The 25,887-nt window shown below is 45.7% G+C and overlaps 1 protein-coding gene across 1 annotated transcript in view; it reads left to right on the top strand.

Moving 5' to 3' along the window:
• Window positions 1-25,887, top strand: part of LOC124605730 — a 553,029-nt gene that overhangs the window by 515,120 nt on the left and 12,022 nt on the right. The window contains exon 5 of the mRNA XM_047137609.1: window positions 12,814-12,992. Within this exon, the coding sequence (XP_046993565.1) occupies window positions 12,814-12,992 (179 nt within the window). The remainder of the gene's footprint in view (window positions 1-12,813; window positions 12,993-25,887) is intronic.

The raw sequence follows: 25,887 nt of genomic DNA, 5'->3' as shown, positions 1-25,887 counted from the left end.
TTGCATTCTCTGCCACACTGATACGTATGTCGCCATCACCTGTCAGTAACGATTCATCACTTTTGACTAATGCGACCTTAATCAAACGCATAGATTTGTAACCGCTGTTATAATTTGCATGTCTGTAGGGAAGATGACTTTGCCTGTGAGTGTTCGTGAATTGTGTGTATTCAATCACAACATCCCATAGGAAAGGATGCTTTCATATGATCTTATCACAAGCCATATCATCAAGAATAACAATCGAAAGCAGTAGCGCTTCAAGCAATATTACATCCATATTACTTGAAAACGTGGAATGTCCAGTATGATTAAAATTTTCAAACACTAGTGTTTGAAAATTGTATTTATATCGCCGAAGCAGTTTGGAATATACGTACGCATTTTTAAATGAGTTGCCTTTCTCGAGAAACACCATCTCTTTCTTTGCAGACGAGTGTGTTTGAGAGGACAACGGATTAAGAGGAGAGACCTTACTTCTTCACAACACGACTACGCGTTAAAAAAGAAATTATGACAATATTTTTTAAAAAGCGCACCATGATGATTAAAGCAGTAATGCACCATTTTTATGTGTAATTTTAATACTAGTCCTCTTAGCACGCGCTGTGGCCTTTCAACAGATAAGGTTTCGGCGTTGCCTCATACATACGATTGCCACCTGTGCTTGCTCACGCTTTACATTTTAAGCATGAAACTAGCTCAATTATTTCCATAATATTTTCGATTTTTCCGCTGAATTAATTATGATCTCTCATCATCAGTTGCTATAACCTAAAGCGTGCTGTTCGATTCAAATCAATAAATACGTGGACCGTTTCAAATCTAAAAATTAACATTTTTCAGACGTCTGACAACCGGTGCAGTGTCTCCACACACAGTGTCTCAATCTTTCACTCTCGTATTTTCGACAGACATCGTAAACGTCAGGTGATAATCAAAGTGCCTCAGCTGGATTCTGGTTTATTTCCACTCTTTAACCTTATTTGCAGTGTTCTATGAGATATTTTAAAAATTTTAGCTCTCATATTATTCCACAAACCTCTAGCAATAACCTGTTTCGCCCTTTCAAAGCTTCTCTTCAATAAATAGTATTTCCCTATTGTGTGAATTACTGCCACCAACTTTTGAAACCAGCAAGAAAATTAATCGCTTCACCAATTCATTCATTTTGAAATGTGCTAGCAATTGGTTGGAGACCACCTTGCAATCATGAATGTCACCTTACTCTTCCTCCCCCCACCTACTGCTTCCATAAATACGCCTCGTTTAATGTCTTAATCTGTCTCCTATTAGCATAGATTTCCCAATCTCCTGGACGAGGGTGGAAGTGCATGCTCCTTAAGTTGCATCTTCTTCTTCTCCTTCTCCTCTGCCAAAATCAGGCGAGATTTTTTACGCATAGCTGTAATTATATTATCGTCCGTGCTGAGATAAATGTCACAGTTCTCTCACAATAATAATCCACCAATGTTATCTCATGCAGCCGTACCTATATGCATATACACTCCTGGAAATTGAAATAAGATCACCGTGAGTTCATTGTCCCAGGAAGGGGAAACTTTATTGACACATTCCTGGGGTCAGATACATCACATGATCACACTGACAGAACCACAAGCACATAGACACAGGCAACAGAGCATGCACAATGTCGGCACTAGTACAGTGTATATCCACCTTTCACAGCAATGCAGGCTGCTATTCTCCCATGGAGACGATCGTAGAGATGCTGGATGTAGTCCTGTGGAACGGCTTACCATGCCATTTCCACCTGGCGCCTCAGTTGGACCAGCGTTCGTGCTGGACGTGCAGACCGCGTGAGACGGCGCTTCATCCAGTCCCAAACATTCTCAATGAGGGACAGATCCGGAGATCTTGCTGGCCAGGGTAGTTGACTTACACCTTCTAGAGCACGTTGGGTGGCACGGGATACATGCGGACGTGCATTGTCCTGTTGGAACAGCAAGTTCCCTTGCCGGTCTAGGAATGGTAGAACGATGGGTTCGATGACGGTTTGGATGTACCGTGCACTATTCAGTGTCCCCTCGACGATCACCAGTGGTGTACGGCCAGTGTAGGAGATCGCTCCCCACACCATGATGCCGGGTGTTGGCCCTGTGTGCCTCGGTCGTATGCAGTCCTGATTGTGGCGCTCACCTGCACGGCGCCAAACACGCATACGACCATCATTGGCACCAAGGCAGAAGCGACTCTCATCGCTGAAGACGACACGTCTCCATTCGTCCCTCCATTCACGCCTGTCGCGACACCACTGGAGGCGGGCTGCACGATGTTGGGGCGTGAGCGGAAGACGGTCTAACGGTGTGCGGGACCGTAGCCCAGCTTCATGGAGACGGTTGCGAATGGTCCTCGCCGATACCCCAGGAGCAACAGTGTCCCTAATTTGCTGGGAAGTGGCGGTGCGGTCCCCTACGGCACTGCGTAGGATCCTACGGTCTTGGCGTGCATCCGTGCGTCGCTGCGGTCCCGTCCTAGGTCGACGGGCACGTGCACCTTCCGCTGACCACTGGCGACAACATCGATGTACTGTGGAGACCTCACGCCCCACGTGTTGAGCAATTCGGCGGTACGTCCTCCCGGCCTCCCGCATGCCCACTATACGCCTTCGCTCAAAGTCCGTCAACTGCACATACGGTTCACGTCCACGCTGTCGCGGCATGCTACCAGTGTTAAAGACTGCGATGGAGCTCCGTATGCCACGGCAAACTGGCTGACACTGACGGCGGCGGTGCACAAATGCTGCGCAGCTAGCGCCATTCGACGGACAACACCGCGGTTCCTGGTGTGTCCGCTGTGCCGTGCGTGTGATCATTGCTTGTACAGCCCTCTCGCAGTGTCCGGAGCAAGTATGGTGGGTCTGACACACCGGTGTCAATGTGTTCTTTTTTCCATTTCCAGGAGTGTATTTATAACCTCTGTTGGAATTTTCTTGCCTGTAGGCGAGATGGCTTTGTTTGAGCATTTGTAGCGATCATACTGAAGATTTGCGTTGTGTAACTGGTTTTCCGAGGTTAATAATAGATAATATAAGCCTGTCATTCCTTGGGTATCTGACAGTGTGAAATACTAAACCATCTCTTTCGACAGTCACTTGCGAATATCCAGTCACCCACTGTCTTGCTCTGGGTTCAGATTTGATGTTTGTATGCACTGGTCACATGTTCCATATATTGGTTTACTAACAAATGATGGCGCCAGTCTACACCATACTTCTGGTATACCTTTCTTTCGTTGCTGCACTTCAGCATCGTCATCGTCTTCCTCTTCTTCTTCTTACATAAATAATTTAGACTCATTTCGTACATTGAGTTACGTATTATTCTACTACCAGAATAATTTTCCCAGTTTCTCTAGCGGTTGAGAAAATCACTCCGTCTTCTGACCACATCTGGCCTTCGGACCATCCGATCGCCGTGTCATCATCAGCTGAGGATGCGGATACGAGGGGCATGTGGTCAGCTCACCGCTATTCCGATCGTTCTGATGATTTCCTTTGACTGAAGCCGTTACTATTCGGTCGAGTAGCTCCTCAGTTGGTATCATGAGGCTAATTGCACCTCATAAAAATGGCAACAGTGCAATGCGGCCCGGACGGACACCCATCAAAGTGCCGACCACGCCCTACAGCACTTAACTTCGGTGATCTGACGGGAACTGGTGTAACCACTGCGGCAAGGCCGTTGCTAGCGGTTGAGAAAGAAGGTCTAAATTTTCTTTGCAGTACACAGTCAGTTTCAGCTTGCCTTTTTTGCAGAAAGGCCAATTTCCTGCGAATATTTCGTCAAGGTTTCAGCACCTGACTTTTAAGACTACTCTTTTTATACAATCGCATTGATAGGAGTGTTAACTGCAGTGCTCGATCACAACTGAATCGACTACAATCAAACGTTGCACTCTATAGTGCTTATCGCGGCATTACGCGTTAGGTGTTACTGTGTCTTACATGCACTGAAGAGCCAAAGAAACTGGTACACGTGCCTAGTATCGTGTAGGGCCTCCGCGAGCACGCAGAAGTGCCGCAACGCGGCATGGCATAGACTCGACTAGTGTCTCAAGCAGTGCTGGAGGGAACTGACACCATGAATCCTGCGGGGCTGTCCATAAATCCGTAAGAGTACGAAGGGTTGAGATTTCTTCTGAGCAGCACATTGCAAGGCATTCCAGCATTGTCTGGGAAGTTTCGTGGCTAGCGGGAGTGTTTAAACTCAGTAGAGTGTTCCAGGAGCCAACCCATAGCAATTCTGGTGGGGGTGTCGCATTGTCCTGCTGGAATTGCCCAAGTCCGTCGGAACGCACATTGGAGATGAATGGATGCAGGTGATCAGACAGGATGCTTGCGGATGTGTCATCTGAGAGAGTCATATCTAAACGTATCAGGGGTACAACACCCTTCAAATTGCACACGCCCCATACCATTACAGAGCCTCCGACAGCTTTAACAAATGGTTCAAATGGCTCTGAGCACTATGGGACTAAACAGCTGAGGTCATCAGTCCCCTAGAACTTAGAACTACGTAAACCTAAGTAACCTAAGGACATCACACACATCCATGCCAGAGGCGGGATTCGAACCTGCGACTGTAGCGGTCGCGCGGTTCCAGACTGTAGCGGTCGCGCGGTTCCAGACTGAAGCGTCTAGAACCGCTTGGCCACAACGGCCAGCTCCAGCTTGAACAGTCTCTGCTGACGTGCAGGGTCCATAGATTCATGATGTTGTCTCCATAGCCGTACACCTCCGTGTGCTCGATAAAATCTGAAACGAGGTTCGTTCGACCAGACAACATGTTTCCAGTTATCAGTAGGCCCATGTAGGTGTTGATGGGCCGAGGCGAGGCGAGGCGTAAAGGTTTCTGCCGTGCAGTCATCAAGGGTGCACGAGCAAGACTTAGGCTCCGAAAACCCTTATCGATGATGTTACGTTGAATGGTTAGCACCCTGACATTCGTTGACGGGCCAGCATTGAAATCAGCAGCAATTTGCCGAAGGGTTGCACTTCTGTCACGTTGAACGATTCTCTTCATTCGTCGTTGGTGCTCTTCTTACAGGGTCTTTTCCCGGCCGCAGCGATTTTACCGGATTCCTGATATTAAAGGTACACTCGTGAAATGGTCATCCGGGAAAATCCCCACTTCATCGCTACCTCAGTGATGCTGTGTCCCATCGCTCTTGCGCCGCCTGTAACACCACCATCATATGCATTTAATAAGTTTCCTTTAATTTCCGTCTATGGTCACAATTTTTTGTTTAACAGATTACCGGTTTCGGTCTTTGATGACCATCATCAGATCTGCAGCAAAAATGGGACTAATATAAATACACTCGCAAACTGGATACAGCTTAAGAACAATACATAGAGCATATTGAAAAGTAGTGCTGACAAAATTTACATTTGTGCGGTTTAAATGTAAAGAGGCATACCTGTCTCATAAAATCGAAGTCCTAATGCACTGCAGCCATAGAGGCATAGTCAACTATTAAATGCGGAATCAGCACCAGCATCGTCAAATGCATACAAATCACATAACATGCACGAGTCATGTTGTCAGTAAAACTACTGTTTAAAACAAGCTGCCGTACAGTAGTCACAAGATGTTTGTGTAGTAAGTAGACCAGATGTCGCTAATGCCAGCATACACTATTTTTCAATAATTAATTGAAACAGGGAAAATAAAAGGGGGGATACAATAGTTAAAATCTGTAATAAGCTTATAAAGTGTAAAAAGTGTTACAGTAGTAAAAAGAATACGACAAAAGTAATATTGTTAAAAAGACGAAGAGTTAAAAACAGTGGTTGACATGTGCTCTAGGGCCAATATTCTAGGCAATAAGATAAATCTTAAACACCGTTTATATTGCACCGGGTAATATAAACAACATAAAACAAATCGCTAAAGGAGTCATAAATGAAAGAAAATATAGTTGTGCACATAATCAGCGCCCTCTTTTAGCGCTAACTCTAGAATTCCGCACAGGCGGGAAGTGGTTGGAGGAACGTGACCGGCAGAGGGCCCCTCGTACCCTGCGGAACTCCGTTGCAAGAAAAGAATGATAAAATTCCATAACAGTGGATGATTTACATTATCTGATTAGTGCAGTCAATGAAATGAATAAGGAAGGAACAAGAACGTACTAGAGTCATGTGTAAAACGTATGAAAACAAAGTAAATATGTGATATACTCAATACTAGGAGAACTTGCAGCTACAGGACGTCGTGTTACGACTCAAACTATGCACAGTGGGCCGCATGATGCGCAACTTCACTCCCGCCGTCCATGGCGAGGTCCATCTTTGCAAACACGATACCATGCAGCGCGGTACGGGTGGGCGCAACAATATGCCCAATGGACCGCTCAGGATCGGCATAACGTTCTCTTCACCGGTGGGTGCCGCATATGCTTTCAACCAGACAATCGTCGGAGATGCGTTTGGAGGCAACCCGGTCAGGCTGAACGCTTAGACAAATAGACGCACTGTCCAGCGAGTGCAGCAAGGTGGAGGTTCCCTGCTGTTTTCGGGTGGCATTATGTAGGGCCCACGTACGCCGCTGTTGGTCACGGAAGGCGCCCTAACGGCTGCCATCCTGCGACCGATAGTGCAACCATATCGGCAGCATATTGATGAGGCATTCCCCTGCATGGACGACAATTCGCGCCTCCATCGTGCACATCTTGAGATTGACTGATTTCAGGATAACAACATCGCTCGACTAGAGTGGCCAGCGTGTTCTCCAGACATGAACCCTATCGAACATGCCTGGGATAGATTGGAAACTTAAGTCCCATAGTGCTCAGAGCCATAGATTGGAAAGGGCTGTTTATGGACGACGTGACCCACGAACCACTCTGAGGGATCTATGCCAAATCACCTTTGTTGAGTGAGACAATATGGACCAACAGTGCCTTGATGAACTTGGGATAGTCTGCCACGACGAATACAGGCATGCATCAATGCAAGAAAACGTGCTACTGTGTATTAGAGATACCGGTGTGTACAGCGATCTGGACAACTATCTCTGAAGGTCTCGCTGTATGGTGGTAAAACATGCAAGTGTTGTTTTCATAAGCAACAAAAAGGGTGGAAATAAGGTTTATGTTGATCTCTCTTCCAATTTTCTGTACAGGTTCCGGAAAACTCTGAACCGACGTGATGGAAAAACTTTTTTTTGATGTGTATATTTGAGTACGCATGTCTATACCAGTTTCTTGGTGCTTCGGTGTAGTATTCCTTGAAGGCATAACACCTTAGCTGTTAGGTATTAGGTGTAGGCATTGTGCTGCTGGTGTGTGTGTTTGTGTGTGTGTGTGTGTGTGTGTGTGTGTGTGTGTGTGTGTGTGTGTGTGTGTGTTTGTGTGTTTTTGTGTGTGTGTGTGTGTGTGTGTGTGTGTGTGTGTGTGTGTGTGTGTGTTTGTGTGTTTTTGTGTGTTTGTGTGTTTGTGTGTGTGTGTGTGTGTGTGTGTGTTTGTTTGTTTGTTTGTATGTGTTTGTTTGTATGTGTGTGTGTGTGTTTGTTTGTATGTGTTTGTATGTGTTTGTTTGTATGTGTGTGTGTTTGTATGTGTGTGATGCATATCTTTCGGCATTGAAATCATTTTAGCGTTATGGCAGTGTTATGTATGTGTGTTAATATTAAACCAGGGGTACGTGACTTTGATGGAAGTAATACGTATAGCTTTGACTTTAAATTGGGGTTGCATTTTTTAAACGAAAACTGGCACATCATTTTAATATTGTGCTTTAACTGGTTGGAAAGAGGAGAGCGATGTATATAAAGCACAATTCGGGACGTTTGCATTTCATGAGGTCTACCAACCGAGCTACCAAAGCATGACTCACAGTCCGTCCTCGTAGCTTTACTTCCGCTTGTACCTCATCTTGTGTGTTCAGTCTGAAATGAATATATTTGTCTTTCAAGGAAATAATGATACTTTTTAAAGTTGAGGGTTTGTGCTAATTTTAGTACATATCTAGGACCACTTTCCAATACAATGCTCTAATTTGTTGGGAAGTGGAAGGAAGGAGAGGATATAAAGCACATAATTTATCTCCTTCCATCATCTTGTGTTTTTAGTACTGCTCTAGGATTAGCTAGAGATGAGGATGGGGAAAGATGCTCAATTTTCCGTCAACTCAATTGTGTTACTTACGCCATAACTGGTTTTTCATACTGCGCTATGACTGATGGGATATAAGTAGTAATACACGGTTATTGGTTGGAGGGCATTGTTTACATTTCCCACTAAAGAAATTGTTGTACTTGCGCTGTTCTGATTTTTTTAGTATTGCATTATGATTGGCTGGAGATGAGAGTATAGGGAGCGGAAAGGGACGTGGCTCCTCAGTGATGTGAATAATGATGTCACTGATAGCAACGATGCCAACAATGATAAGGATGACGAAATTGTTAGTACTGTTAAATAACTGAACAGAAAACAAAGTGTTTTGGTTTGTAAAATATTATTTACAAACTTCCATTTGGTACAAATACAAACACAACAGCTGATTATCTAGATCTTCTCTTACATTGTGTATTGCAGATGTCATTTGTTTTCAGAGAAAAATAAAGACAAATGGCTATACTGTTTACGAAACTCTGTTAGGAACGTGAATGTAACCCTGCAGACGTCACTAGATCAGTTACCTGTGCTGATCAGAGTCGCCAATGGAAACAAAGTGAAGCAAAGTTGATACAGCGTTACTACTTACCAGCTACATTGTGATGGGCCCAAAATGGCAAGCTGGAATACGAGTGCCGTTCAGTAAGTAATGCAACAATTTCTTCCTTGGCCAGTTTCGATTGAAAAAATACGAAATTTGCTGTGGGACATCACGGAATATTCTCGCTTCAGACCCCATAGTTTCATGAAGTTCTGGTAGGTAGCGGCGCCATACCTAGCCTTCAAAATGGCGTCTGTAACGGAGATGCGTTCCAAGCAGAGAGCTGTCATTGAGTTTCTTTTGGCAGAAAACCAGATCATTGCAAATATTCGGAGGTGCCTGCAGAATGTCTACGGAGACCTGGCAGCGAACAGTACCACAGTGAGTTGTTGGGTGAGGCATCTGTCATCATCGCAACAAGGACGCTCAAATCTCCCTGACCTGCCCTGTCATTCGACTCCTGCAATGTCGTTACGTGTGGAGACTCTCATTCGAAGCGATCGTCAGCTCACACTCGAAAACACCGCTGCACAACTGGACGTCTCTGTTGTTAGTGCTGGCACTCTCTTCCACCACTTAGGTAGTCAAGGGCATGTGCCCTCCGGTTTCCTCGGCACCTAACAGCAGACTGTAGAAAGCAACGAAACCATCTGTGCGGAACTGTGGATGGTGGAGAGGTTACTGATGAAACAAGACGTTGGCTCAGGCGTCGACCAGTATAGTAGTACCACGCGGGCGCAGTCCTTCACAGAAAGGTGGGGTAAGGCCGCCGCATTGGATGTAGATTACGTTGAATGGAAGCGTCCGATTCCACCCGTCTGTTTTGACGCCTCATGTAATGGTGTGGTGTGTGACGTCGTTATCGTGCGGAGGTTTTGATCTGGTTGTTTTTGTAGATGTCGTGTTGTTGCATTTGAGGGTGCCCTTTCGTGGTTTATGTGGACGTGCTGAGTTTAACTTGTGGCATTAGGTTTTGGTTAGCATCATGCAAACGTGGTTTTGAGTTTAGGTAGTTGGTGTGGGTATGATTGGTTTATTATTTGTTGCGGTTTTGGTGGCAGCCTTTTATCTTGGTGGATTTTCCCCATTCCTCATGCGTGGGTTGTGGAAGTGTTTTCAGTGATAAAGGTTCTTTTTTGCTCATGTGTTTGGCGTTTTTTTTAGGTCTGATTAGTTTTGCGTTAGTTGTGCGGAAATAAATCTAATTTTTTAATTGTTTTTCGTTAGGTATGGATATGACACTGAAGTTCACGAATGTATTATTACGTTCCGAGATGAGTGGTAGGATATGATGTCATACTGTTTTTCCAAATGTTCGGTCTTGTTGGTGAATGCTAAGTGTCACGATTGTGGCGTGGCGTTCGCCCGCGCCTGCATCTAGATGGTTCAAAATGGTTCAAATGGCTCTGAGCACTATGGGACTCAACTGCTGTGGTTATCAGTCCCCTAGAACTTAGAACTACTTAAACCTAACTAACCTAAGGACATCACACACATCCATGCCCGAGGCAGGATTCGAACCTGCGACCGTAGCAGTCTCACGGTTCCGGACTGCGCGCCTAGAACCGCGAGACCACCGCGGCCGGCCATCTAGACGGTATTACCGGCTTTTGGGCACTTGGGTTTTTGAGTTGTGCGGGTTTTGGTTCCATCTTTCGCAGTTGTAGATGTTGTTTTTCTGGTACCGGTAGCTGCGGTTCAGCTGTGGCCAGGGGAAAATGACCGATTCCTGTGGTTTTGTTGGTGTACCGGAATGCTGTAATTCAATTTTTTTTTTTGGATATTGCTTCTGGAAGGTGTGGTGTTTTTTCATTTATGTTTATTTATGTCCCCGCCCTAAAACCTCAACTTTTCCGCGGTTGTCCCGTTACTTCCGTTATATTTTTGAAGTGTGACGTTATTGTCTTTCTTATTTTTGTTCGCATTAGTCGGCGTGTGTGTATAGTAACGTAATTGTTTTCATTTTGTACACGCTGTAAGTAGTGGTTTTCGACGTATTGATGAAGTCATGGCGCAAAGCTGAAGGGTGGAATCGGACGCTTCTGTAATGCCAAAATAAGATTTCGGAGCCAGAAGAGTGGAGAATAATATTGTAGTACCGAAAAAAATTGGCCCACTTTCATCGGGAAGAAAGTGCTACATTACTTACTGAACGCCACTCATATTTTCCATATACAGTTCTGACATTCAGTTTCTTTGAACCGTGAATTTACTTTCAAAACCTTTTCTTAAGAATTTACTTTATTTACCAACTATTCATCAAGAACATTAACACATTTAATCACACTATGTGAGCGTGGAAGTAGTTGCCAGTGGGTAACTGATGAGAACAAATTTCAGGAATTCGGCCGTTACACTTCAAGCAATAAATTCGTTAACACCGAATCCGACAAACATGACAGGGGCAGCTATTAACGTGCGGCAGACTGATAGACACACACACACACACACACACACACACACACACACACACACACACACACACACACACACACACACTCACACTAACTGCCTAACAAATGCGGACGAGAGACAGACGAGCAAGCTGGGGACTGGGACGAGAGACTGACCAAGAACGCAAGTAGAATTTAACAAGTAAATGAAACAACATATCACGAATCAGTTAAGCATTAATAAACTGCGACGTCTGGCGAAGACCTGGCGCAGCACCCCCAAAACGCTCTCGCGAACCGTCCGCTGCCAGCCGCTTCAACGGACGCAGGAAGGCGCGCCGATCTCCCGTCTCACGGCGTCGCAGCTCGCACCGGCCAGACCGATGTCGTGGGCTGACTCCTGTTGCTCTCGTGTCGGCCGCGAAGCCACTACCCCTCGCTATACGGCGCGGCTCACTGGACTCATGTGGCGACCTCACATGCTCCGACGCTCGAGACGGGCAAGTCATCTTGTGTCCCAGTACGCGACCGACCAACCGATTGATCCAACCGCCAAAGACCGTTGCCTGAACAAACTCGAGCAGACTGGCGGCCTAACGCATACTAGCACTCGGGACGACACACACACTCTGACTGCCCCACACTGACCCGGCTGACCGGCTGACCAGACTCCCCACCCCACCCCACCGCGCGAGCTCATCGCGCCCCTAAACAGGGAACCTTTCCCACCAGAGGGAGACACCAAAGCTGCGATTGCCACAGCGGCGCCACCGCCAGAAACGGAGGGCGACTGCTTCACACTACGCGCTGCCACGCGCTCTTCAAAAGAGCAATTTTTACCACGGCCCAATGGGGTATTTGGATTTTTGAGTTGGACTTAATTTGGTTCCATCTTTCGCAGTTGTAGATGTTGGTCTTCTGGTATCTATAGCTGTGGTCGGGGGGAAATGTTTGATTCCTGTGGTTTTGTTGGTGTAGCGGAATTCTGTAATTTAATTTTTTTATATTGTTTCGGTATGGTGTATGGAGGTTTTTTATGTATATTTATGTCCCCGCCCTAAACCCTCAATTTTCCGCGGTTGTCCCGTTAGTTTCGTTTTCATGATTGTTCGCGTTTGTCGGCGTGTGTGTATAGTAACGTAATTGTTTTCATTTTGTGCACGCTGTAAGTAGTTGTTTTCGGCATATCGATGAAGTCATGGCGCAAAGCTGAAGGGTGGAATTGGACGCTTCTGTAATGCCAAAATAAGATTTCGGAGCCAGAAGAGTGGAGAATAATATTGTAGTACCGAATAAAATTGACCCGCTTTCAGCGGGGAAAAAAGTGTTATATTACTTACTGAACGCCACTCGTGTTTTCCGTATACAGTTCATGACATTCAGTTTGTTTACGTGACATGTCTCTGTGAATCAAAAGTCGCTCACTCTAGCGTCTATTTTCAAGCTTTTCCTCGTTTGTATGTGTGTGGTGTTACATTGCTGCCTCGCGAGATAAGCCGCGCGGTCTCAGGCGCTGCAGTCATGGTCTGTGCGGCTAGTCCCGGCGGAGGTTCGAGTCCCCCCTCGGGCATGGGTGTGTGTGTGTGTGTGTGTGTGTGTGTGTGTGTGTGTGTGTGTGTGTGTAATTTAGGTTAAGTAGTGTGTAAGCTTAGGGACTGATGACCTTAGTAGTTAAGTCCCATAAGATTTGACACACATGCGAACATTTTGTTACCTTGCCTCCACCTGTGTGTGCCGCAGCGAGCTCGGGCTGGACGCACGTGGCGGCGGCGTGGCAGCCGGGCGCGGGCCGGCTGCTGCTGCACCTGGACTGCGCGGCGCCGCGCCGCCTGCGGCTCGCCTCCAGGGCGCCGCTGCACGTGCCGACGGACGCCCTCGTCTACTTCCGCCAGGAGCCCGGCCTCAAGAAGAAGTTCCTCGTGAGTACACACCAGCCAGTCCGTTGTAGAATTCTGGAACGTGTTTGGTGGTAGCCTAGTACGATACTGCTCTACAGGAGCCAAATGGGTTCCGAAATCAACGGAAGTGTGGAACTCGGCTCGCTCTCTTCGTCCAGGTCGCTCTGTTCGCCGACGAGACCAAGAAATCAGTAAATACCGGAGCCCAGGTAGAAGTCGCGTTCCTTGTCTTCCGGAAAGCGTTCGATACAGGTCAGCGTTGCCACCTAAGGAACAACAGCGTACAGAATGTCAGACCAGCTGTGCTACTCGACTGAGGAGATCTCAGCAGACAGAGCACCACATGTCGTTTTCAACCGAGAGAAGTCTTCGGACGTAAAAGTAACATCGGGTCACCCGAGAGAATGTTGTAGGACCAATACTTTCCACAATACCTATATACTGACGCGACAAACGTCATGGCATAGTAATGTGGTGCTGCACAGAAGGCGATAATATCGCATACACATGGCATAAAAGGTCAGTGGGTTGGCGGAGCTGTCATTTGTACTGACGTGATTCATGTGAAAAAGTTTTCGACGTCACTAAGGCCGCTCAAGACTGTGAACGCGGAATGGTAGTTGGAGGTAGACAGATGGGACATTCCATTCCAGCAATAGTTACGAAATTTAACATTCCGAAATACACAGCCTCAAGAGTGTGCTCAGAATACTAAATTTTAGGTATTACCTCTCACCATGGACTCTGCAATGGCCGACGGTCTTCACTTAACGACCGACAGCAGCGTCGTTTGCGTAGAACTGTTTGCGCTAACGGACAAGCAGCACCACGTGAAATAACCATATAAATTAATGTGGGACGTACGACGAACGTATCCGTTACAACAGTGCGGCCAGATTTGGTAATGGGGCTGTGGCAGCAGACGACCGACGCGAGTGCCTTTTCTAACATGACGTCGCCTGCAGCCCCTTCTTGGGCACCTTAGCATATTGGTTGGACTCTAGACGACTGTAAAAGCGTAGCTCGATTGAAGACAAGTCTGGATTGTGCTGGCAAGAGAAGTTGCTGCACGTCTTGCAGAGCGTATTGAGTTTCACGGGTATTGTGTGGACGAGCAATACCCTATTGAAACAACGCATCATCTTCCTGTTCAAAGACCGAGCGAGGTGGCGCAGTGGTTAGCACACTGGACTCGCATTCGGGAGGACGACGGTTCAATCCCGTCTCCGGCCATCCTGATTTAGGTTTTCCGTGATTTCCCTAAATCGCTTCAGGCAAATGCCGGGATGGTTCCTTTGAAAGGGCACGGCCGATTTCCTTCCCCATCCTTCCCTCATCCGAGCTTGCGCTCCGTCTCTAATGACCTCGTTGTCGACGGGACGTTAAACACTAATATCCTCCTCCTCCTCCTGTTCAAAGAACGGCAAAACGGTGGGTCTAACAACATTCTGCACGTACCGAACGCAGGTTAGCGTCCCATCCAGAAACATCAAAGATGAGTGAGAGTTGTTGCTTATTGCACCCAAGACCAGCTGGTCTGTTTGAGATCAGCGTTTCTTGGACGAATGAATTCTACTAGACGGCGCTCATCAGGTCTACGTCGTACGCGCAACGATCATCACTTGCGTGCAGGCAGAATCTGCTCTCATCGCTGAAGACCATTTCATCTTCCAAGCGATCCTCTGACGGCACCTGTCGAGCCGTGCATACTCATGCTCTGGCGACTAGAAGACGGGCTAGGATATTGTTTGCCCATAGTCTCTCTGCCAATAACCGTTTCGCAACAGTTCGTGTTGACACGTTTGGGCCCACAAGACATCTTATCTGTGCTGTGGTATCTGTACGATCTACCACTGCTGCCCTTACGACGCAACGATCCTGGCAGGCATCTGTGCTGCATGGACGTCCAGAGCGTCGTCTACTCGTGTGAGAATGTTCACGTGACCACTGATACCAGTATAGTTGCACAACTGACGCAGCACGTGCCACTTGTGTGGCAGGACCATCCCGATACCAGGAAGACCCCAATATGATCCCTTTCAGACTAGCTCAGTTGGCTGTAGGAAGCACGAGTGCGTCTCCGTCGGATGGTTACCTGCTTACATCACACGTATGCACCACAATGAACCTTCCGGCCCTCAGATGACTCCAGATTTCAGTTGTTAAGAGCGGTGGTAGTGTTAGAGTCTGGCGCAGATACCACGAAGCCATGGACACAAGCTGTCAACAAGGTACTGTACAAGCTGATGGTAGCTCCATAATGGTTTGGGCTGTGTTTGCATGGGATGGACTAGGTCTTGGTTATGTTAAGCTACCTAGGGACCATTTTCAGCTATTCGTGAGCCCGAATTTCTCAAACAACGACTTTTTATGAATGACAATGCGCCATGTCACCGGGCCTCAATTGCTCACCACGGGCTAGAAGAATATTCTGGACTATTCGAGCGAATGATCTGGGCAAACAGATCATCCGATATGAATGCCATCGAACGTTTCTGGGACATAATAGGGAGATCAGTTCATGCGCAACATCCTGCACCGGCAACGCTTTCTTAATTATGGACAGCTGTGGAGCCAACATCGCTCAGTATTTCTGCAGGGCACTTCCAACGAGATGATGATGTCCATGCCACGTGTAATTGCTCGACTACGTAGGGCAGGAGGTGATGCGACACGATATGAGGAGGTACCCTATGACTTTTGCCATCTCAGTGTAAATTACCTGTTGGATAACGTCGGAATTCCCATGAGACTCTCTGCGGATCATGCCGCTGTATAACAGAAGTTGCAACGCTAGACGATTGTGGCGAAATGCAGGAATCCCTACAGTGGATACACTCTTGGTACAGTGGTTAGTTATTTAGATACATAATTAGTTTGTTAGTTTCATGCTCCTTGCATATTATGCACGATAAATCGTAATGATACGGAAATGTGGAACATCGCAAATTAATTTGTGAATATGGCTACATGATAAACATCCATAAGAATCCTGGTCCAGCAGTTTTATTTTACCAAGAAGTTCCGAGGGGTATACAGTTTCTTTGAGTCATTTCAGTCCATGTCGGAAACTCAGACCGTCACTTATGTTCTTGGTAGTGGGTCTTTCCTTCTTTTTTTCCTGCGTTACCCCACTGACGCTGTTGTACGATTACATGACGGAAGAACAATCACTGGAAGCAGTCACATCGATAAAATATCTAGGAGAACGCATACGTAGCGATTTAAAATAGTACTACCACATAAAACTAATAGTAGGTAAGCCTCATGTCAGTTGAGATTCATAGAAAGAAGTCCATCCACGAGGTAGGTAGCCTAAAATTCTTCGTTCGACCAGCATCTAAATATTGCTCATTATTCTGGGATTCGTACCAGATAGGATTGGTAGGTGAAATAGAGAAGATCCAAAGAAGAGCAGCGCGTTCCGTTAAAAGTTAGTAAGCGCGAAAGACTCACGACAATGCTCAGCCGACTCCAGTGGCAGACACTATAAGAGAGGAGCTCTGTGAGGAGCGATATAGTCGCAGCAGAAATCCGCAGTGATGCCAGATCGTGATTTTATATTTATTCCAATTATGAACCATAATATTTGACACCAGATAATTAACTTCGGTCTATGATCACCATCCCCAGTCCTTCAAAACAACGAAACAGATGCATCTTTCCGTACGAAGTACACCAAACTTACAATGTAAGGCAGTCAAAGATCAGTTTATGCGTAAATAATATTCTCACACTTTAAAGACAAAATAAAAATAGTTATCTTCCGTATCACGGTGTGGTTTGCTGTTAAAATTCCGAGAGCGTACGATCCTAGAAGACTCAACCAATATAACGCTTTCTGGTAAGTATATCTCGTGAAAAGACCATGAATTGAAAATTATAGGAATTCAAGGTCACGCGGATTCTCACCTACAATCGTTCTTCCCGAAAACCATTCACGTCTGCAACAGGAAAGGACGGAAGAGACGGTGAACACAAAGCAACCTCCTCCACATACCGTAAAGTGAGGTTGTGGTGTGTGTAGATGTAGAGGAAAAGGTTAGAAGTTCTCGCCCTACAGTGAAAAACGGTGCTTTTCAGGCCAAAAATCCCATCATTTTTCTACTGAGTCTCCTTCTATTTTAATGCAGTTTAGCCGCCGCTAGAGTTGTGCAACTATCAAGACGGAACATGTGATGGTGCATCTCGCCAAACCCCCTCCCCTACTTCCTACAGTAAGATTTTTTTTCAAAACTAAATTGAAAAATACTTAATGATTTTAAAAAAAATGGAAAGATACTTTGCCATCAAGCTACACAATGAGGCCATAAATACTTTTTTTACTAAATTGTTTCTTTAAAATCACAAGAATAATAGAATAATGTTCCCATTCGCGCAGTAATCCAAGCGCGTGTTTCGTGCACTGTTTGGATGCTTCAGCTACAACAGCAGTGGGCTCACGCCATTGATTTAATAGTCCTGTGTTCGCAGCTTATATTGTTATAAAATGGTTGACACTAAGCTTAAATTGCATTTTCGGGAAGAGAGAAGGTTCACAAGTCGGGCCAAAATAAAAAGCTCCTTTTGTTGCAATTTCAGCCCTAATTTTGTAACCCAGTATCCTTTTAATAAGAAGCAGATGGTACCGAAATTTGGCAAATTATTTTCTTTCTGAAGCAGTGGTTTATTATGCGAGAAACTAGGGACAACACACGTCAATAGTTTATCAAGAAGTATATTCTTATTATCAAAATAAACATTTCATTTCTTCACTCACGTTGTTTGCAAAAACCCCCACCAAATCTCGTTTCTCTGTCTTTGAACTGGTTATAAATGCACATTATCTTTGTACATTAAAATGTAATTATGGTGAAGAAGTTCACTGCTTCACTCTCAGTAGGGATAGGAACAGAAATGTAGTACACTCCTGGCTGCAATTTATTTTCATGTTTCTCGGATGAGCAGGGTGAACATCGTTTGGTAAGTTTCCATTCCAGTCGTTCACTGTTAAAAATGCTGAGATACAACATTCCTCAAAAGTGCAAGAGAATTGGCGATTTCTTTTTTGTGCGAATTGTTAACGTCATCACATTTGAAAAAGCGTCAGGTATGAGTAACGGCTACATTTCTCTTGTTGACCAGTTTAAATTGTTTGTTTGTTTGTTTGTTGTCAAAACGCACCATAATTTGCTCGAACTCATCGCGCAATACCTTCTGTGACAGAACCTTGAAACAAAGTATCTTACGAAAGTTGGTTTGCTGTAACATGAGGAAATAAATTTCAAATTTATTCTCATACCAGAAAATTCTCTTTTCAGAAGCTTTCAGTGACTTTTTGTTTTAAAAAGTACTGAATTGAAAAAAATTAAATACTGTAGATTCGGCTGTATCGACGTAGATAAGGAAGTTCCTCACGTTAATCATATGAGAAAGTACCCCTAATCGTTGTGTACTATCATTTTCTAAAATCTCATCTCGATGTCACGAGCTGCTTAGTAGAAATGAGGTATGTTATGAATATTTCATTCTCGCGCGCGTGCGGTCGGAAGTGATCATACTAAATAAATTCGACTTTCTCGAGATTGGAGACCGGTACCTCCTCCCAAGTCTAAAGAAAAGTTGAGTATCTTAGCTAAATTTCATTAGCTGAAAAATACAATGTAATATACACCAAACGATAAATCGTAGCGACCCATATTTTTCATTACAAACTTTTCCGAATATTGCGCAGCGCCTTTGTTAACTCCAAATATCACAGTAAGTGTGACCATTAGCGACATGATGATCACTTCACCATGAAACAGACGTCTAAAGCTAGAAGTACGTAAAAAGCAGTTTTTTAAATGAATAGTCTCTGTAAAATCGTGTGAGAAAGACTACGGAGATCACGGAGCACGCGTGACGTTCTACCCATTATGGGATTGCTGCACCTTGACTAGCAGGCTAAACAGCGTTCTATGCGTACATCCGTAGGTGCATATAGCTGTGCTGGAGCACGGGCCGACTCTTCAGACAAATTGCCGGCTCTCTTCCTGTTCTTACACCAAAGCAGGATAAATAGTGAGTTTCTTCGTACATCACGACAAAACCGGTACAGGTACAAATGTTTCGCACCACACCGTTCAGCTCACATTGTTGAGCATGAGGCTCTGCAGCAGAAGATCCGTATATGTTCCCCCGTTGGCCCAATGACATCGTCTATTAAGATCGTACTGGACTCGGGATCGCCGAAATTGGACTGCGGATAAATGGAAACTAGTCGTCTTGTCAGACCAAGCACGTTTTGTATTACATAAGGTCGGTGGTTGTCTGGATACTCCATCATCCAGGAGAACGGCCATTTATAACATGCACCGCCCTCGGACACAAGCTGGTTGGGGCAGTATTATGTTATGGGGGACATACACCTGGGCTTCCACGGGACCTGGGGAATCCAAGCAAGGACTTCTCTAATGCATGCCAGGCAGAGTTAGACTAACATGCTATTAAGCACTCGTCAGTTTATGTCTGACTTGTAGTATGGCTGTTGAATAACATCATTGCTTTCTTATCTCTGCAGTTTTTGTATGATTGTTTACTATGACTGTACTAATTAAAGATCTTAATTGACGTTACTGGTTGTAAACTACATGTGGAACCCTATAAACGCTATGAGGGAATAGCTGATACGTTCTTAAGCGAGATGCAACACAATACTTAGAGTATAATTGTGTTGTTTCTCCTTTACCACTGGTTTTTGTGAATGAAGGTGGAAAATGATTTCCTTTGGGATATTTTAACAAGACGATACGCAGCACCATGCATTATCATTACCATAAAATAATTGCATTAAAGACTTACACACATCAGGGAGTAAGACACTGTTCGAAACATAAAGGAAGTCGTCGCAAGGTGGTAGATAGTTCGAACGAAACTTGTTAGAATACTTGATAACAACCTTACGACAGCATTATTTGCAAATGATTATGTATATGTTAGTTCAGAGGATTAAATACGTTACACTGCACTGATTAACAAAATTATCGGAGAAAATAGCTATAGACGAAACCTAAACAATGACATTTTACGGTGAAACCTTGATCAGTGCAACAAAATAACACAAAATTCTGACGTTTATGTGTTACGTCGCTCACATTACATGTAAATCACACGATTCCTACAGCAAACTTTTACATGTTTCGTGAGAATCGTATAACGAACACCGGGTCACAAAGATAAGAAAGAAAGTCTTGTTTTGAGTTACATGATGTCACTGCGCTTCCATTAGTGCTGAAGGAGTGTGAAAACTAGACTCCAGCATTTTTCTGTGTGAAGCGTATACAGGGTGTTACAAAAAGGTACGGCCAAACTTTCAGGAAACATTCCTCACACACACAAAGAAAGAAAATGTCATGTGGACATGTGTCCGGAAACGCTTACTTTCCATGTTAGAGTTCATTTTATTACTTCTCTTCAAATCACATTAATCATGGAATGGATACACACGGCAACAGAACGTACCAGCGTAACTTCAAACACTTTGTTACAGGAAATGTTCAAAATGTCCTCCGTTAGCGAGGATACATGCATCCACCCTCCGTCGCATGGAATCCCTGATGCGCTGATGCAGCCCTGGAGAATGGCGTATTGTACGAGTATCACAGCCGTCCACAATACGAGCACGAAGAGTCTCTACATTTGGTACCGGGGTTGCGTAGGCAAGAGCTTTCAAATGCACCCATAAATGAAAGTCAAGAGGGTTGAGGTCAGGAGAGCGTGGAGGCCATGTAATTGGTCCGCCTCTACCAATTCATCGGTCACCGAATCTGTTGTTGAGAAGCGTACGAACACTTCGACTGAAATGTGCAGGATCTCCATCGTGCATGAACCACATGTTGTGTCGTACTTGTAAAGGCACATGTTCTAGCAGCACAGGTAGAGTATCCCGTATGAAATCATGATAACGTGCTCCATTGAGCGTAGGTGGAAGAACATGGGGCCTAATCAAGACATCACCAACAATGCCTGCCCAAACGTTCACAGAAAATCTGTGTTGGTGACGTGATTGCACAATTGCGTGCGGATTCTCGTCAGCCCACACATGTTGATTGTGAAAATTTACAATTTGATCACGTTGAAATGACGAAACTAAAATGAGCTGTAACACGCAAATTAAGCGATTCCGGACACATGTCCATATAACATCTTTTCTTTATTTGTGTGTGAGGAATGTTTCCTGAAAGTTTGGCCGTACCTTTTTGTAACACCCTGTATACTTCAATAAAGTTCATTCGATACGTATGTTTTTCACTGCTTGACTGCAGATAAAGTGAAAATACAAAAGAAGAGACGGTAGTTCAGAGCACTGCAGCTAAAATAATAAAATATGACAACTGGTTTCTGCATTTGCAGCTCAATTCTGAATCTAGGACAGCCGAGACACTAATACAAACCAATAGATCGATGAAGTTGGAAAACAAGGCAGTACCATTAAAGAACTGAAACACACCTGGTGCAGCAGTAGCAGCACTTTCAGCTGTTGTTGTTGATGATGATGATGATGATGATTTAACAACAGATTACAAAGTCAGCAACTTGGCCGGACGTAATGCGCAATGTTCCATTGCCTGTTCTCATCTATCAGTTATTGCTCTCTGTTTACACACATGCCGTAGCGGAGTTAATGCTTCACAAAGCTCTTTGGAGAAATATTATTTTGGAATGTTCTGACGTGCCCGTAACCAGTTCTCCTTGCTGTCATCAACTGTATACAAGCGGTGTTCTTTTAGCACTGCGTTTAATTTTAGAAACAACAAAAAGTTTCAACGTGGATAGCGGTCAGGGGAGTAGGGCTTTGTTTGTCAGGAACTGCTTGAACAATCTGACGGTGGTGAAACGTTCACCATTCTTTTCGCAGGAATAGTGGACTTGCAGCTATGGCCCAGACACAGACTAACACGAACATACACAAATCTGGGCCACCTTAGGCTAGGTAGTGAAAATGAAATGTTACTTCAGGATGTTTTTCGTAACTAGATCACACTTCCGTCGTCGGTCGTCCTCATCCTCGGTAACAATCACACCTTATAAGGCCACCGAGACGATACGATAAAGAAGGGATGCGCCCTCATCTGCTCTACGTGTGTCAAACAGTACTACTAACATCAGATTAGTGTTACAGATATGATCATCTGTACGATATCCTTACTGCTAAATTTAATTTTAAGTTAATAATGTACCGTAATGTGCCATCTGTAAACATTTCCTACATCAGCAGGACCGCACTGAAATGGAAATAGTAACAGAATGCTGGGACCTAGCCGTGCGGTGTATACCCGTTCTTTATGCCAACTTCACAGCCAGCAGCGGCTGCGGAGAGCATTTAACCCACAACTCTTCCTCTTTTCTATACTTACTTTTCTCTGTTTGTAGTTTAGTTAAATGTTAGGTGGAATGCACATTGGAATGACCTCCTTTCTCAGTAGCTCATGTTACAGAGAGTTGCTTGCGTAGTGAAGTCCCCTGTGACTGGAAAATGTCACCCCTATTTACAAGAAGGGTAGTGTATAGAATTCTCAAATATAGACCAATTAGTTTAGCGCTCGCTTCTTCGCTCGCATGTGCGTAGTAATTATAACGAAAATAATTTTATAAACTTGCAGTGATGGAAAAAGAATCACAACACCTAGAAGGAGTTGCGCGGCATAAACGACATGTGGTAGGCGTGTTTCTATATCTGAAAGATGATGTCTATTCAGATTTCGCGCAAGTCGCGTAAGAGTGGCGTTAGTAGCCTCACAATGTGGATGCAAATCAGGTTTGCGTAAAAAAAAAATGTATATTAAAAAAAAGAAAAGGTTGTGAGGGTTTGTTACTTTTGAGATTGGACGTACTGAGCTGATGTTAGTCAAGAATGCCTTTAAGGGGACAAATACGCCATTATCAACACTCACTGAGTTTGGACGAGGTCTTGTAATAGCGCCACGAGAAACTAGACAATCGTTCGACGATACTGCAGAACAACTTGGCGGAACGTAGCCACTGTACGTGACTGCAGGCTTCGGTGGTCAGTAGAATGTACGGCCACACGGCACTGCCAAGAGGGAAGACAATCGTGTTCGGCGTATTGCTGTGGCCAATCGTACTGCATCTGCAGCAGCGATACGAGCTGCAGTTGGCACCTCAGTGACGCAACGAACTGTTACAAATCGGTTACTCCAAGGACAGCGCCGAGCCAGACGTCCTTTAGTGTGCATTTAACTCACCCCAGCCCACCGCCATTTCAGTGATGATGTCAAGCGAGAGCGTTTCCTGATGCAAGCTGGTTCTGCCTCGCTACCGGTGATGGCAGTGTGTTGGTGAGGAGGCCACAGTCGAGGGTCAGCAGCCGCGCTGTCTGCGTGCAAGACGCGCCGGACCTACATGTGCAGTTACTGCCTCGGATGCGATTTCATACGACAGCAGGAGCACTCTGGTGGTTATCCCAACCACCCTGATTGCAGATTTGTATCAGTCTGGTGGTTCGACCAGTTGTGCTGCAATTCATGATAACCTCTACATCATCTACATCATACTCCGCAAGCCACCTAATCGTGTGTGGTGGAGATTACTTTTAGTACCACTATTTGATCCCTCCAACCCTATTCCATTCGCAAATAGTGCGTCGGAAGAATTATTGTTGGTAAGCCTCTGTATAGGCTCTAATTTCGGAATTTTCTCCTCGTGGTCAATACGCGAGATGTATGTGGGGGGAAGTAATACACTCCTGGAAATGGAAAAAAGAACACATTGACACCGGTGTGTCAGACCCACCATACTTGCTCCGGACACTGCGAGAGGGCTGTACAAGCAATGATCACACGCGCGGCACAGAGGACACACAAGGAACCGCGGTGTTGGCCGTCGAATGGCGCTAGCTGCGCAGCATTTGTGCACCGCCGCCGTCAGTGTCAGCCAGTTTGCCGTGGCATACGGAGCTCCATCGCAGTCTTTAACACTGGTAGCATGCCGCGACAGCGTGGACGTGAACCGTATGTGCAGTTGACGGACTTCGAGCGAGGGCGTATAGTGGGCATGCGGGAGGCCGGATGGACGTACCGCCGAAATTGCTCAACACGTGGGGCGTGAGGTCTCCACAGTACATCGATGTTGTCGCCAGTGGTCGGCGGAAGGTGCACGTGCCCGTCGACCTGGGACCGGACCGCAGCGACGCACGGATGCACGCCAAGACCATAGGATCCTACGCAGTGCCGTAGGGGACCGCACCGCCACTTCCCAGCAAATTAGGGACACTGTTGCTCCTGGGGTATCGGCGAGGACCATTCGCAACCTTCTCCATGAAGCTGGGCTACGGTCCCGCACACCGTTATGCCGTCTTCCGCTCACGCCCCAACATCGTGCAGCCCGCCTCCAGTGGTGTCGCGACAGGCGTGAATGGAGGGACGAATGGAGACGTGTCGTCTTCAGCAATGAGAGTCGCTTCTGCCTTGGTGCCAATGATGGTCGTATGCGTGTTTGGCGCCGTGCAGGTGAGCGCCACAATCAGGACTGCATACGACCGAGGCACACAGGGCCAACACCCGGCATCATGGTGTGGGGAGCGATCTCCTACACTGGCCGTACACCACTGGTGATCGTCGAGGGGACACTGAATAGTGCACGGTACATCCAAACCGTCATCGAACCCATCGTTCTACCATTCCTAGACCGGCAAGGGAACTTGCTGTTCCAACAGGACAATGCACGTCCGCATGTATCCCGTGCCACCCAACGTGCTCTAGAAGGTGTAAGTCAACTACCCTGGCCAGCAAGATCTCCGGATCTGTCCCCCATTGAGCATGCTTGGGACTGGATGAAGCGTCGTCTCACGCGGTCTGCACGTCCAGCACGAACGCTGGTCCAACTGAGGCGCCAGGTGGAAATGGCATGGCAAGCCGTTCCACAGGACTACATCCAGCATCTCTACGATCGTCTCCATGGGAGAATAGCAGCCTGCATTGCTGCGAAAGGTGGATATACACTGTACTAGTGCCGACATTGTGCATGCTCTGTTGCCTGTGTCTATGTGCCTGTGGTTCTGTCAGTGTGATCATGTGATGTATCTGACCCCAGGAATGTGTCAATAAAGTTTCCCCTTCCTGGGACAATGAATTCACGGTGTTCTTATTTCAATTTCCAGGAGTGTATGTTGTTCGACTCCTTCTCAAAAATGTTGTCCCGAAATTTCAATTGTAAGTCTGTCCGTGGTGCACAACGCCTCTCTTGTAACGTCTGCCATTGGAGTTTGTTTAGCATCTCCACAGAGCTCTCTGGCCAGCTAAACGATACCGTGACGAAGCGCGCCGCTCTTCGTCGGATCTGCTCTATCTCCTCTATCAGTCCTAGGGATCCCAGATAGAGGAACAATACTCAAGAATCGGGCGAACAAGCACTTTATAAACGACTTCTTTCGTGGATGAGTTACATTTCTTTGATATTCTTTCGATGAATCTGAGTCTGGAGTCTGCTTTTCCCACTATCTGTTTTATACGGTCATTTCACTTAAGGTCGCTCTGGATAGTTGCGCCTAGATATTTTACGGCAGACGCTGTCTCCTGCTGTTTGTCATCAGTAATGTACCTGTACAGTAGGGGATTCCTTTTCCTATGTATGCGCAATATGTTACGTTCAGGGTCAACTGCCAGATCCTGCACGATTCATCAATTCTCAGCAGGTCGTTGTGCAAATTGTTACTCTCTTCTGGCGTTGCTACTTTGGTATAGACTACTGCATCATCTGCCTTAAAGAGCATCCGACGCTTTGTACTATATCATTTATGTGTATTGTAAACAGCAACGGTCCTAGCACACTTCCCCGAGGTACTCCAGATATTACCTTCACATTTGTCAATTTAGTTCTTTTAAGCGTGACGTGTTGAGTTCTATCTGCAAGGAAGTCTTTAATCCAATCGCAGTTC

Source organism: Schistocerca americana, chromosome 3, assembly GCF_021461395.2.
Source record: "Schistocerca americana isolate TAMUIC-IGC-003095 chromosome 3, iqSchAmer2.1, whole genome shotgun sequence".
NCBI classification, from domain to species: domain Eukaryota; kingdom Metazoa; phylum Arthropoda; class Insecta; order Orthoptera; family Acrididae; genus Schistocerca; species Schistocerca americana.
The sequence above is the reverse complement of the archived record's forward strand: the minus strand, read 5'-3'. Positions and strand labels throughout refer to the sequence as shown.